Below are 13075 nucleotides of genomic sequence, written 5' to 3'. Positions count from 1 at the left end.
AAGAAGCAGAATGAAAATTTTGTAAGCAAAATGATTACAGGTGTGTAAAACTCTAAAAACATGTTAAAGTTCAGAAGGAACTATGTTAAATGTAAATATTTGTGTTTGTAGTAGGGCTTCCTAATCTTTTTCAAATTGTGGGTATATTATAATTTTTTGTTATTGGTATTTTAAAAAATATTTTTAAAAAATCTTGAGATTTCATAGCTCCTCTTCCAGTTCATATTTGCCTTTGCTCATACAACAGTGAAAGAAAAAAAAATCCACATTTTAAAGTTTATTTATGTTCTGGTCTTCTTCATTTAGCTCATTTCAGTCTGCAAATTAACCCCTTTTTACAGATTAAATTTAGGTATAGACAGTAAATCATTGCCCAAGATCATACAAGTAATACATGGTAGAACAGAGAGGCCTCTCATGCTGAAGCCCACGATCTTTTACTAGAGTAAACGAGTTGCTTTTTCCTAAAATTTCAGACTAAAGAAGATGTTTGGAATATGTAGGGTTGCTGTAGAGTTGAGGTATCCTAGTAAAGTTCTAGGCAAGAGGACTGAGAACCATGATCAAGATTAGATCAGGGATAATAAATCATAACTGAGGACAACTGAGGGTATGTGGTTGTTAAAGGAAGAGCATAAGGCAGAGTTTCTCTTTATGCCAATGTATTTCCAGATGTGTACTCCAGAAACACTGATTTCTGTCATGCCCTGTTTTCATCAATTTTTAGTGATTCGTATGCCTTCTAGTGTAACTCTTGTCCATACTATGTATATTTCCCATAATTCCTTTACATAAACCATTTGACTTCAGCCAAGTGTATCTATTCATTGTTCCTAAACATACTATGCTTATTCCTGGCTGTAGATTTTTGTTTATACGTTTCTTTCTCCTTGGAAGGACTTCTCATCTCACTTTAAAATATTTCCTTCCTTTGAAATACAATTCAAAGCCTATTTTCCCCATGAAGTCTTTCAGGACTGGTCCCCTTCCTCTCCAGAGGGAGAAAAATCCCAAGGGTTTGACTTTCTTGTAAACATCTATAGATCTTATTATGTCCATTCTCTATTTGAAGTTTAAGATATATTATCTTTAATTATTACTTTTTCTATATATTCCCATTATCATCAACTCAGATTACAAGTTCTTTGAAAGAAAATGTCTTAGACTTTTTAATATATCGAACACTGAGTAAGTATCCAGTGAATATCATGAAGAGATTGGATATGTCTAAAAGGGACATCATGTATGGAACAGTGACCTCCAACTCAAATGACTGTTCGCCATCACATGACATCTTTTCTGATTACAGCTCTTTATTACAAATTTATTTTGCTTTACAATTCCATTTCATAAGAATGAGGTTGGGAAAGCAGTGAAAATGTATTTATCCAAGTTCCCAAGGAAGAAATTACCGCTGCTTAGGAATATTGCAGTTAGGTCATTATAAACTACATTTTTACTTCTTTGACAAGATGGTAAATTTGAGCCTGCCATTTGGTGCCAAGATACTCTAGCACATCTAGTGCACATACTATGGGGTGAGGAGTTCACAGTTAAATTAACAGGAATCTGGCACATGCCACTGTTCTGCAGTACTTTCATGGTGGTTTACAGCCACAGTTTTAATATGGTTTAGTAAGTGCTTGAACTTCTCCAAACAAATAACACACATTATTGGAAATCAGACACAGTGCATACTTGCCTCTGGGGACTCCTCCTACTTTGAATTAGGAATTGCAGGCTTGTTGCTTTTTAGCTCCCTGGTTGTAGATGCGGTCCAGGCTCTTCTTAGGGAAAAACTACCATCTTGAAAAATTATTTTTGTGACATACATATACACACACAAAGCCAAAAAAATGAATTTTCTACCCTGAAATACTTCCCTGAATGTGTATTACAATATATTTTAAAAATATAGCAATGCATTTCTGATTATGTTAAGATTATCTACTTTTTCTTTTCATTTCGTTTAGGATAATTTGATTGCCCTTACAATATTCCTGCAAATGAATTATTTACTACCTTTGTTCCAAGATGGAGACTTTTTTCAACACTTACAGTGACAGTTAAACTAACAAAGTGAGGACGTTTTATGTCGTGTCTTTGAATATGAGTGTTTTGTTTTGGTGAATTGCTGGCTTTTGTTTTTATTTTAAGTTTCATTGTTTTGTATCTTGATAACTCCTTTGGAAGATAGTCTTAGGATCAAGAACTGATGAGGACCTGAAAATGGGAAGCTGTCTTTCAATAGTTGGAGCCTACAGGGCCCAACTCTGTAGGCTCAAGGAGTCTAACATGAACCCTTTGTGAAGGTAGTTTCTTCTATGCCTGTTTCTGCTATATGTGAATATAGATCCAACTGGAACTGTGTAAAATCTAAGGATTGTTCTCTAGAACTGTATTTTTGGTGCCATGTTGACCATATCTATATTTCTGCTGTTGTAAAACAGATATGGTGACCCCTATAGCTCATTGTTTTATGTAAGAGGCCCTTGAAGATATGTGTTTTTTAAAAAATACTCCATCCTTGAGAAAAGGAAATAAGTTTATTTACTTATTTTTAGTTGAAGAATAACAAACATATAGAAAAGTAAACAAATCATAAGTACATAGTTTGATGAATTTTCACAAAGTAGACATACCTGTGTCATCAGCACGAAGACCAAGAAACAGAATATTACCAGTTTCCCAGAAGACTGTTCTAGCCTTTCCCCTGTCAAATCTTCACCTTTCTCCCTGTGGGTAATCTTTATCTGTACTTCTAATACTATAGCTTGATTTTGCCTATTTGTGGAATGATAAAAATTCCATTCTTTTGTGTCATATGTATTCTTTTGTGTCATTTCTTAGGTTCACCGTAATTAATCTGTGATAACTAGCATTTGTTCCTTCTTATTCCTATATAATATTCCATTATATGAATATGCCATAATTTGTTATCTGTTCTAAAGTTTTTAGGCATTTGAGTTGTTTCCAGTTTTTGGTTATTAGAAATAGTGTTGCTTTGAAACTTCTTGTTTATGTATTTTGGTGAACATATTTCTTTTGAGTACATACTTAGGAGTGAAATTGCTGTGTCATAGTGCATAAAATGTTCAGTTTCCTGCCAAACAGTTTTCCAAAGAATTATACGATCTATATTTAGGTTTATTTGTCTTTATCATTTTAATCTTTCTATTGGATATATAGTGGTATTGCATTGATATTTCATTTGAAATTGAACAACATTTCACATGCTTATTGGCCACTTGTATATACTTGTATATACTTCTTTGTGAAGTGTTGTTCAAGTCTATTGCCCATTTTTTAACTGGGTTATCTGCCTTTTTATTAAAGATTTTCTGTTCAGGATATATTTAGTTAAGCAGCTGTGGTATGTTAATGGCAAAAGGAACTTTGAAGATATGATTAAGCTAAGGTTCCTGAGTTAGGGAGATTATTTTGTAATATCTGGATGGACCCAGTGTAATCTCAAGGGTCCTTATAAGAGGGAGGTAGGTGTGTCAGAGTCAGAAAGGGAGATGTAATGATGGAAGCAAAGGTCAGAGTGATATAGCCAGGAGCTGGGAAACGTGGGCAGCTTCTAGAAGCTGAAAAAAGCAAGGAACAGATTTTTTCCTAGAGCCTCCAGAAGGAAGTTGCCTTAATTTTAGCCCTATAAGGCCTATTTTGGACTTCGGACCCCCAGAACTGTAAGAAGCCACTAAATTTGTACTGATTTGCTGCAGGAGCAGTAGGAAGCTAATACAGCTGTACTCAAACTTTTGGTCTTCAGACTCCTTTTTATTGAGGAATCCAGAGCTTTTGTGTATGCTCTTCATATCTATCAATATTTATCATATTGAAATTAATACTGAGAAATTTAAAAATATTTATCTGTTTATTTTAAAATAACAATACACCTATTATTGTTAATGTGAATAATATATTTTTCAAGAAAATAATTCTGTTTTCCAAAACCAAAGAAATTTAGTCAGAGGAATGACATTACTTTTTTTTTTAATATATAACTTTAATGTCTGGCTTAATAGAAGACAATTGGATATCACAAATCTACTTCTGCATCAGTCGATTGTGATACGTTGTTCTGGTGGAAGTATATGAGAAAATCTAGCCTCGTAGATATGTTGAATAAAGGAGTATTTTAACAGCCTTTTTCAGATAATTTTTTATACTTTTTGATACTATAGCAGAACTTGACATATAATAGATTCTTATAGGTTAGTTGCAATGTAGAATCTGAAACCTTATCAATGAATTTTTCATATTCTGTAACCTTAGAGTTCATTGGTCTATTTTGTACTTTGAATAGATCTTTTACCCATGCATGATTTTGTAGCATCATGCATTGTTCATTTAGAAAATATTGGTCCACTGAGTTGTCCAGATCTTCCAAATGTTGACATATTTTAGTATATAATATAAAAAAATCACACTCAGTATTATTACTACCAGTCTCATTTAAAAAGTCTTTAAGTACTGGTGAGCTATATCATGATGGCAGATACTAGTTTTTCAAAATTGAAAATTTTGCTTGTAAGCTTGAATTGTGTCATTGGCAACTAATACTGTCAGTTGTTTTCTTTTAAGTGGCAGACTCATTCTGATCATTTTCAAGAAAATCCCTACCAAAAACCCAAGTCTGAATAACCATAAATTTTCTGTCAGCTATTTTTTCAAGTGAAAAGGATGTTCCCCGAAAAAGGGAGCTAGTTCACCTTGCAACTCAAACTATCATGCAAGTGCTTTTCTTTATCATACTTTAGTATGCAGCATAAATATTTTATGCATACTTACCAATTTGTCACAATATAAAAGAGACGTACGTACTCAAGGGTTGGGATTTAATAAAATTAATAACTTTTACTGCTTCTTCAAGGACATTCTTACACAAAACTAGCATTTGTTTTATTGTGCATGCCTGGCATTGAAGAATACAAGAATTACCAGTACAGTTTGGTGCCATGCCATTAATTCATGTTAAGGCGCCAGTTGTTTTGCCCATCATTACTTTTGCAAATGTCAACACGAGGGAAATGTCATCAGTGCAGATTTCAACACGGTGAAAAAAGCAAATAGCATGTTAATGTTATTGTGAAAATTGTTTTGAATTTGTGGACCCTTGAGAGAGTCTGAAAGACTCCCAGGCATCTGCAGATTACACTTCAAGAACTACTATTCTAGTTACTAGTCTTTTATACCTGTACTGCACATATTTTCTTCCAGTTTTTGGCTTGCCTTTTCACTCTCTTAATGATGTCTTTTGGTGGTACGTATTGCTCTTTGAGAAGTATACATTTCTTATTAAATATAATTTTCAAAATTAAACCTTTTTTCTCCCTAAGGGATTGAAGTATTGGTCATGACAAGTTGTTCATGTTATCATTTCCCTATTCTACTTCTCTGTGCCACATCTCTGATTCCTAGTCTCTCTGTTTTCTTGGTGATATTGAGTTTTCCATTCTGTACTGTTGATGTGTATGATCTCTCTTCTTATAGGTCTGCATTCTTTAATTATATGTATTTACTATATTTTACTTTATGGTTCAAACATCACAGGTAACCTGAAGCATTCAGATATTAACTGGTAGATTGGAGAGGAAAAGGGAAAGATTATAAAATTATATCTCAACGATTTATGTGAAGTTAGGTTCCTCTAGATCACAGATAGTTTTTCATTAACAGTTATAGGCCTGCAGAAGTTTTATTTCAGGTAATGATTTATTCAGGATTATCCTAAAACCATGAAAACTTTTATGGAGTAAATAATATTGCTTAATATGTGGTAAACATTTAATAAGTATTAACTATAAAGTTTGTAATAAATAATGCTAAATCTTATGTAATAGATGTAACATATTATTATTAAAACTTTAAAATTCTTCTATAGTATGTATATAAGAAACATTCATTAATTTGAGATTATTGAAGGAATAGTGTTGATATGCTACCTTGTCATAAAGGAAATATGAAAGGTCAGTTACTGAGGGGACATTTAATTGTGATCTTTCTTTAGGGTTTCCCTTTCCTTTAACAGTGGTCCATAGGGATGCATCCAGTGGTTTTTGTTTACCTCTTTACCTTCCTCATGGAACTTGGACTCCCATGTGTAGGACAGGGACTGAGTCTAATGAGCATAAGCTTTATAGCATGTTGAGTTTCAATAGTTCAGGTCTGATCTTAGTTCATGGCCCCAGTCTACTGCAAATGATATGGCAATGATTAGCCCTAATCATACCTATTCTGCGATATTGAGGGAAGATTGCTAGACCTGGCATGATTTTATTACTGATGCTAACTGTGGAGAGTCATGAGGAACATCTAGTAATCTTCTGTCTGATTCAATGAATTCCTCTATTTTACATAGCATTTGATCTGCTTTTGAGTAAAAACTGCCACTACCGAAAACTACCAAACCACAATGTCTTTATGGATAACTCACAAATATTTACTTTTCTTATGACTTACCTTGACTCTGTTTTGCCATGAGTTAATAAGTAATCTCTGTCACTGTTTAATTCATTTCCTTTTGAAATATCATGTGAAAGTCCGATGATTAACTTTTAATATATTTATACCATCTACAGTATATGATCTCTGCCTTTGAAGGCCCTCTGGTAAACGTGCTTTCTCTGATTTCATGGAACCTGAGCAGATATTTGGCTCAGTTGCTTCTATCCAAAAGCCTGGGGGCACTCTGAGAAAGTGATCTTGTCCAAACACCAGAGTTTAGCTTCTTTTTCCTCTTTACTTCAGATTTCTCTGCGGTCTGTTTTACCCTCTCTGTAGTAACAAAGTATGTGAATACTGAGGAGCCTGCCACAATTTTCTGGAGTTTATTATTTTTCCAAAGGATAGACTTTCACATTGTTTTAGAAATAAAGCAGTTTATAGCTTGCTGCTATGAATATTGTTCCTGACTCTTACCAGTAATTTGCTGCCTTTTTATTTTAGAATAAAATTTGGATAACCTCTGTTTCCTCTTCTAGAAATGGGAAATCCAAATGCTGGAAAAAGTGGTTGTATGGAAGATAGATTAGACCTGTTTTGAATGGATCTAAAAAGTAGAAGTTAGAGAGAAGTAAGTTAAATAGAGCATGAACTAGTTAATTCACGGTCAGCATTAAAATAGAGGATAGTATTTTTATGGGACACTTGCTGTAAAGGCAGTGCATGCATAGGACAGAGTGCTAGACTAGGACTCTGTGTCTTCCAACCCTGAGATTCCTGTGCTTCTACCTCTATGTGCTGGAACCACAAATGACGAATAACTTGGTGTATAATTTATCATGGTGTCTGCATAATGTTTAGAGGTCATCCAACCCAATAACTTGAAAAGCATATTAGAAATTATACTAATAGCAAAGATAAATTTTGATTGACCTGAATTTGGAGTTGCTTTCACCTTATATTTCTTGTATTACTCTTATTTAGTTATTAAATACTTATATTTAATCCAACATAGTTATAGAACTTCATATTGGGAGGGATCTCTTCTAAAGCTTCATTATAATTCTGTCCTCCAATAACTGCAATGGAAAAAATGCTATAAGACAAATTGGAAAGTGAAGTGAGGAACATAAACACCAAAGGTAAAGGACTGAGAACATAATGTATAGTTTACTGCTCTGGTATAAGACTTCCAAAATCTATATAATGTAAGCTGAGGATTATTTTCCTTTTAGACTTAAGTATAAGTGAAACAATAGACTTAAAATTGTATGCTTTTCTCTTATTTCATTTTTGGCACTATGGAATGTCATATGACCTTTTCAAATTTGTGAATATATAAAAGAATGCTGATGACACTTACTCTCTCCTCAAAGTCCTTAGCCACCTTCCCAGATGCAGCTGTGACAATCACAGTGTCCTTTCCAATACTGGGCAGAGCTTATCCTGAAGTGAACTGATCCATGGTTAGTCTGCTGTCCAGAAGTTCTAAGACAGCAGTGAATTCAATATTTATAAAGAACTTAGATTTGAGCAGTTTAGATGTGAACATATTATTGATTTAGCCAGATGCTCCAAATCAAGGGAATTGTTTTTATATCACAACATATTGTCATTTTGCTAATTTTTATATTCTACTTTCATTTTATATTTACGCCATTATTATAGTTGTCTAGGATGGTATGTTAGGTGTAACATTTTGTTCTTTTATTCTGTGATCCCAAAATAAAAATCCTTTTGTTAATTGAGAATCAATGATAATAGATGTCTAAACTTTTTTCCCACAAGTTATTGTTTTAAATATATCTCGGGAGCTTCCCTGCCGGTCCAGTGGTTAAGACTGTGCACTTCCACTCTAGGGGGTGCAGGTTTGATCCCTGATCAGAGAAATAAGATGCTACATGTTGTGCGATGTGGTCAAAAAAATAAAAATAAATAAATAAACCTTAAGTGAAAATGCACTAAATAAAAAAAATATTGAAAATATGTTGAAAATGTAGAAAATATATTAGTTGTCTCTTTGAAAGTTGTTACCTGTATCATCATGAGTTGATTTTGAAATGGTTGCCTAATCACAATTTGAATACCAGTTAGTTAAATTAATAGAGAATGGGGTCAGCGTCGGGCCCAGCAGCTGGAGGCCAGGCTCACCACACACATCGCTCTCTTTTGAAAGGAAAAGAAAAAAAAGAGGAAAAGAGAGAAACTACAGGAATCTACATCAGTCTAAACTGAACCTGTAGTGTCTCCAACATCTGCCTGTTCATACTTTAATTGATTAAAATTTCAAAAAAGGACCAGAAAGCAGAACAAACATAGACTATGGGAATATTAGCCAGGCAAAAGCACAGAAGAATGGAATGAAAGACAAAGAATTATAAAATAAACACTTTGAGAGCAGAAGCAAGAAGAACTACAATCCTGCAGCCTGTGGAACAGAAACCACAGTCACAGAAAGATAGACAAGGTGAAAAGGCAGAAGGCTATGTACCAGCTGAAGGAACAAGATAAAACCCCAGAAAAACAATTAAATGAAGTGGATATAGGCAACCTTCCAGAAAGGGAATTCAGAATAATGATAGTGAAGATGATCCAGGACCTTAAAAAGAATGGAGGCAAAGGTCAAGAAGATGCAAGAAATGTTTATAAAAGACCTAGAAGAATTAAAGAACAAAAAAATACAGATGAACAATACAATAACTGAAATGAAAACTACACTAGAAGGAATCAATAGCAGAATAACTGAGGCAGAAGAAGGGGTAAGTGACCCGGAAGACAGAATGGTGGAATTCACTTCCACAGAACAGAATAAAGAAAAAAGAATGAAAAGAAATGAACACAGCCTAAGAGACCTCTGGGACAACATTAAACACAACAAAATTCGCATTATAGGGGTCCCAGAAGGAGAAGAGAGAGAGAAAGGACCTGAGAAAATATTTGAAGAGATTATAGTCGAAAACTTTCCTAACATGGGAAAGGAAATAGCCACCCAAGTCCAGGAAGCACAGAGAGTCCCATACAGGATAAACCCAAGGAGAAACACGCCAAGACACATAGTAATCAAATTGGCAAAAATTAAAGACAAAGAAAAATTATTGAAAGCAGCAAGAGAAAAATGACAAATAACATACAAGGGAACTCCCATAAGGTTAACAGCTGATTTCTCAGCAGAAAATCTACAAGCCAGAAGGGAGTGGCATGACATATTTAAAGTGATGAAAGGGAAGAACCTACAACCAAGATTACCCGGCAAGGATCTCATTCAGATTCAATGGAGAAATCAAAATCTTTACAGACAAGCAAAAGCCAAGAGAATTCAGCACCACCAAACCAGCTCTACAAAAAATGCTAAAGGAACTTCTCTAAGTGGGAAACACAAGAGAAGAAAAGGACCTACAAAAACAAACCCAAAACAATTAAGAAAATGGGACTAGGAACATACATATCAATAATTACCATAAACGTGAATGGATTAAATGCTCCAACCAAAAGACACAGGCTCGCTGAATGGATACAAAAACAAGACCCATATATATGCTGTCTACAAGAGACCCACTTCAGACTGAAAGTGAGGGGATAGAAAAAGATATTCCATGCAAATGGAAATCAAAAGAAAGCTGGAGTAGCAATAATCATATCAGATAAAATAGACTGTAAAATAAAGAATGTTACAAGAGACAAGGAAGGACACTACATAATGATCAAGGGATCAATCCATGAAGAAGATATAACAATTATAAATATATGTGCTCCCAGCATAGGAGCACCTCAATACATAAGGCAACTGCTAACATCTCTAAAAGAGGAAATCGACAGTAACACAGTAATAGTGGGGGATTTTAACACCTCACTTACACCAATGGGCAGATCATCGAAACAGAAAATTACTAAGGAAACACAAGCTTTAAATGACCCAATAGACCCGATAGATTTAATTGTTATTTATAGGACATTCCATCAAATAACAGCAGATTACACTTTCTTCTCAAGTGCACATGGAACATTCTCCAGGGTAGATCACATCTTGGGTCACAAATGAAGCCTCAGTAAATTTAAGAAAATTGAAATCATATCCAGCATCTTTTCTGACCACAATGCTCTGAGATTGGAAATCAATTACAGGGAAAAAAACATAAAAAACAGAAACAAATGGAGGCTAAACAATATGTTACTAAATAACCAAGAGCTCACTGAAGAAATCAAAGAGGAAATCAAAAAATACCTAGAGACAAATGACAATGAAAACACGATGATCCAAAACCTATGAGATGTAGCAAAAGCAGTTCTAAGAGGGAAGTTTATAGCAATACAAGCCTACCTGAAGACACAAGAAAAATCTCAAATAAACAAACTAAGCTTATACCTAAAGGAACTAGAGAAAGAAGAACAAACAAAACCCAAAGTGAGCAGAAGGAAAGAAATAAAGATCAGAGCAGAAATAAATGAAATAGAAACAAAGAAAATAATAGCAAAGATCAATAAAACTAAAAGCTGGTTCTTTGAGAAGATAAGCATAATTGATTAACCAGTAGCCAGAATCATCAAGAAAAAGAGGGAGAGGACTCAAATCAATAAAATTACAGGGCTTCCCTGGTGGCGCAGTGGTTGAGAGTCTGCCTGCCGATGCAGGGGACACGGGTTCGTGCCCCAGTCTGGGAAGATCCCACATGCCACGGAGCGGCTGGGCCCGTGAGCCATGGCCACTGAGCCTGCGCGTCCGGAGCCTGTGCTCCACAACGGGAGAGGCCACAGCAGTGAGAGGCCTGCATACTGCAAAAAAAATAAATAAAATAAATAAATAAATAAATAAAATTACAAATGAAGAAGGAAAAGTTACAACAGACACCACAGAAATACAAAGCATCCTAAGAGAGTACTACAAGCAACTCTATGCCAATAAAATGGACAAGCTGGAAGAAATGGAGAAATTCTTAGAAAGGTATAACCTTCTATGACTGAACCAGGAATAAATAGAAAATATGAACAAACCAATCACAAGTAATGAAATTGAAACTGTTTAAAAATCTTCCAACAAACTAAAGTCCAGGACCAGATGGCTTCACAGGCGAATTCTATCAAACATTTAGAGAACAGCTAACACCTATCCTTCTCAAACTCTTCCAAAAAACAGCAGAGGAAGGAACACTCCGAAACTCATTCTATGAGGCCGCCATCACCCTGATACCAAAACCAAAGATACTACATAAGAAGAAAATTACAGACCAATATCACTGATGAATATAGATGCAAAAATCCTCAACAAAATACTATCAAACAGAATCCAGCAACACATTAAAAAGATCATACACCATGATCAAGTGGGATTTATGCCAGGGATGCAAGGCTTCTTCAGTATACCCAAATCAATCAATGTGATACACCATATTAACAAATTGAAGAATAAAAACCATATCATCATCTCAGTAGATGCAGAAAAAGCTTTTGACAAAATTCAACACCCATTCATGATAAAAACCCTCCAGAAAGTGGCCATAGAGGGAACCTACCTCAACATAATAAAGGCCATATATGACAAACCCACAGCAAACATCATTCTCAATGGTGAAAAACTGAAAGCATTTCCTCTACGATCAGGAACAAGACAAGGATGTCCACTCTCACCCCTATTATTATTCAGCATAGTTTTGGAAATACTAGCCACGGCAATCAGAGAAGAAAAAGAAATAAAAGGAATACAAATCGGAAAAGAAGAAAAAAAACTGTCACTGTTTGCAGATGACATGACACTGTACATAGAGAATCCTAAAGATGCCAACAGAAAACTACTAGAGCTAATCAATGAATTTGGTAAAGTTGCAGGATACAAAATTAATGCACAGAAATCTCTTGCATTCCTATACACTAATGATGAAAAATCTGAAAGAGAAATTAAGGAAACACTCCCATTTACCATTGCAGCAAAAAGAATAAAGTACCTATGAATAAACCTACCTAGGGAGACAAAAGACCTGTATGCAGAAAACTATAAGACACTGATGAAAGAAATTAAAGATGACAAACAGATGGAGAGATATACTATGTTCTTGGATTGGGAGAATCAATATTGTGAAAATGACTATACTACCCAAAGCAATCTACAGATTCAATGCAATCCCTGTTAAATTACCAATGGCATTTTTTACAGAACTAGGACAAAAAGTCTTAAAATTTGTATGGGGACACAAAAGACCCCGAATAGCCAAAGCAGTCTTGTCAGAGAAAAACGGAGCTGGAGGAATCTGACTTCCTGACTTCAGACTATACTACAAAGCTACAGTAATCAAGACAATATGGTACTGGCACAAAAACAGAGATATAGATCAATGGAACAGGATAGAAAGTCCAGAGATCAACCCACACACCTATGGTCAAGTAATGTATGACAAAGGAGGCAAGGATATACAATGGAGAAAAGATAGTCTCTTCAATAAGTGGTGCTGGGAAAACTGGACAGCTACATGTAAAAGAATGAAATTAGAACACTCCCTAACACCATACACAGAAATAAACTCAAAATGGATTAGAGACCTAACTGCAAGACCGGACACTGTAAAACTCTTAGAGGAAAACACAGGAAGAACACTCTTTGACATAAATCACAGCAAGATCTTTTTTGATCCACCTC

At 34.8% G+C, this 13075-nt stretch overlaps 1 protein-coding gene across 10 annotated transcripts in view; it reads left to right on the top strand.

Moving 5' to 3' along the window:
* The window catches only part of EXOC6B (exocyst complex component 6B), a 696544-nt gene that overhangs the window by 440001 nt on the left and 243468 nt on the right, over positions 1 to 13075 (top strand). Inside the window, exon 20 of one of the 10 annotated variants that reach the window (XM_027132002.1) lies at positions 1974 to 2150. The exons of the other annotated variants lie outside the window; for them this stretch is intronic. Within the exon in view, the coding sequence (XP_026987803.1) occupies positions 1974 to 2063 (90 nt within the window). The 3' untranslated portion in view covers positions 2064 to 2150. Of the gene's footprint in view, positions 1 to 1973; positions 2151 to 13075 lie in introns of those variants that run through there. 10 annotated transcript variants of the gene reach the window in all.

Source organism: Aethalodelphis obliquidens, unplaced genomic scaffold, assembly GCF_003676395.1.
Source record: "Aethalodelphis obliquidens isolate GAN/ISIS:26980383/991018 unplaced genomic scaffold, ASM367639v1 scaffold40, whole genome shotgun sequence".
Taxonomy (NCBI): Eukaryota; Metazoa; Chordata; class Mammalia; order Artiodactyla; family Delphinidae; genus Aethalodelphis; species Aethalodelphis obliquidens.
The sequence above is the reverse complement of the archived record's forward strand: the minus strand, read 5'-3'. Positions and strand labels throughout refer to the sequence as shown.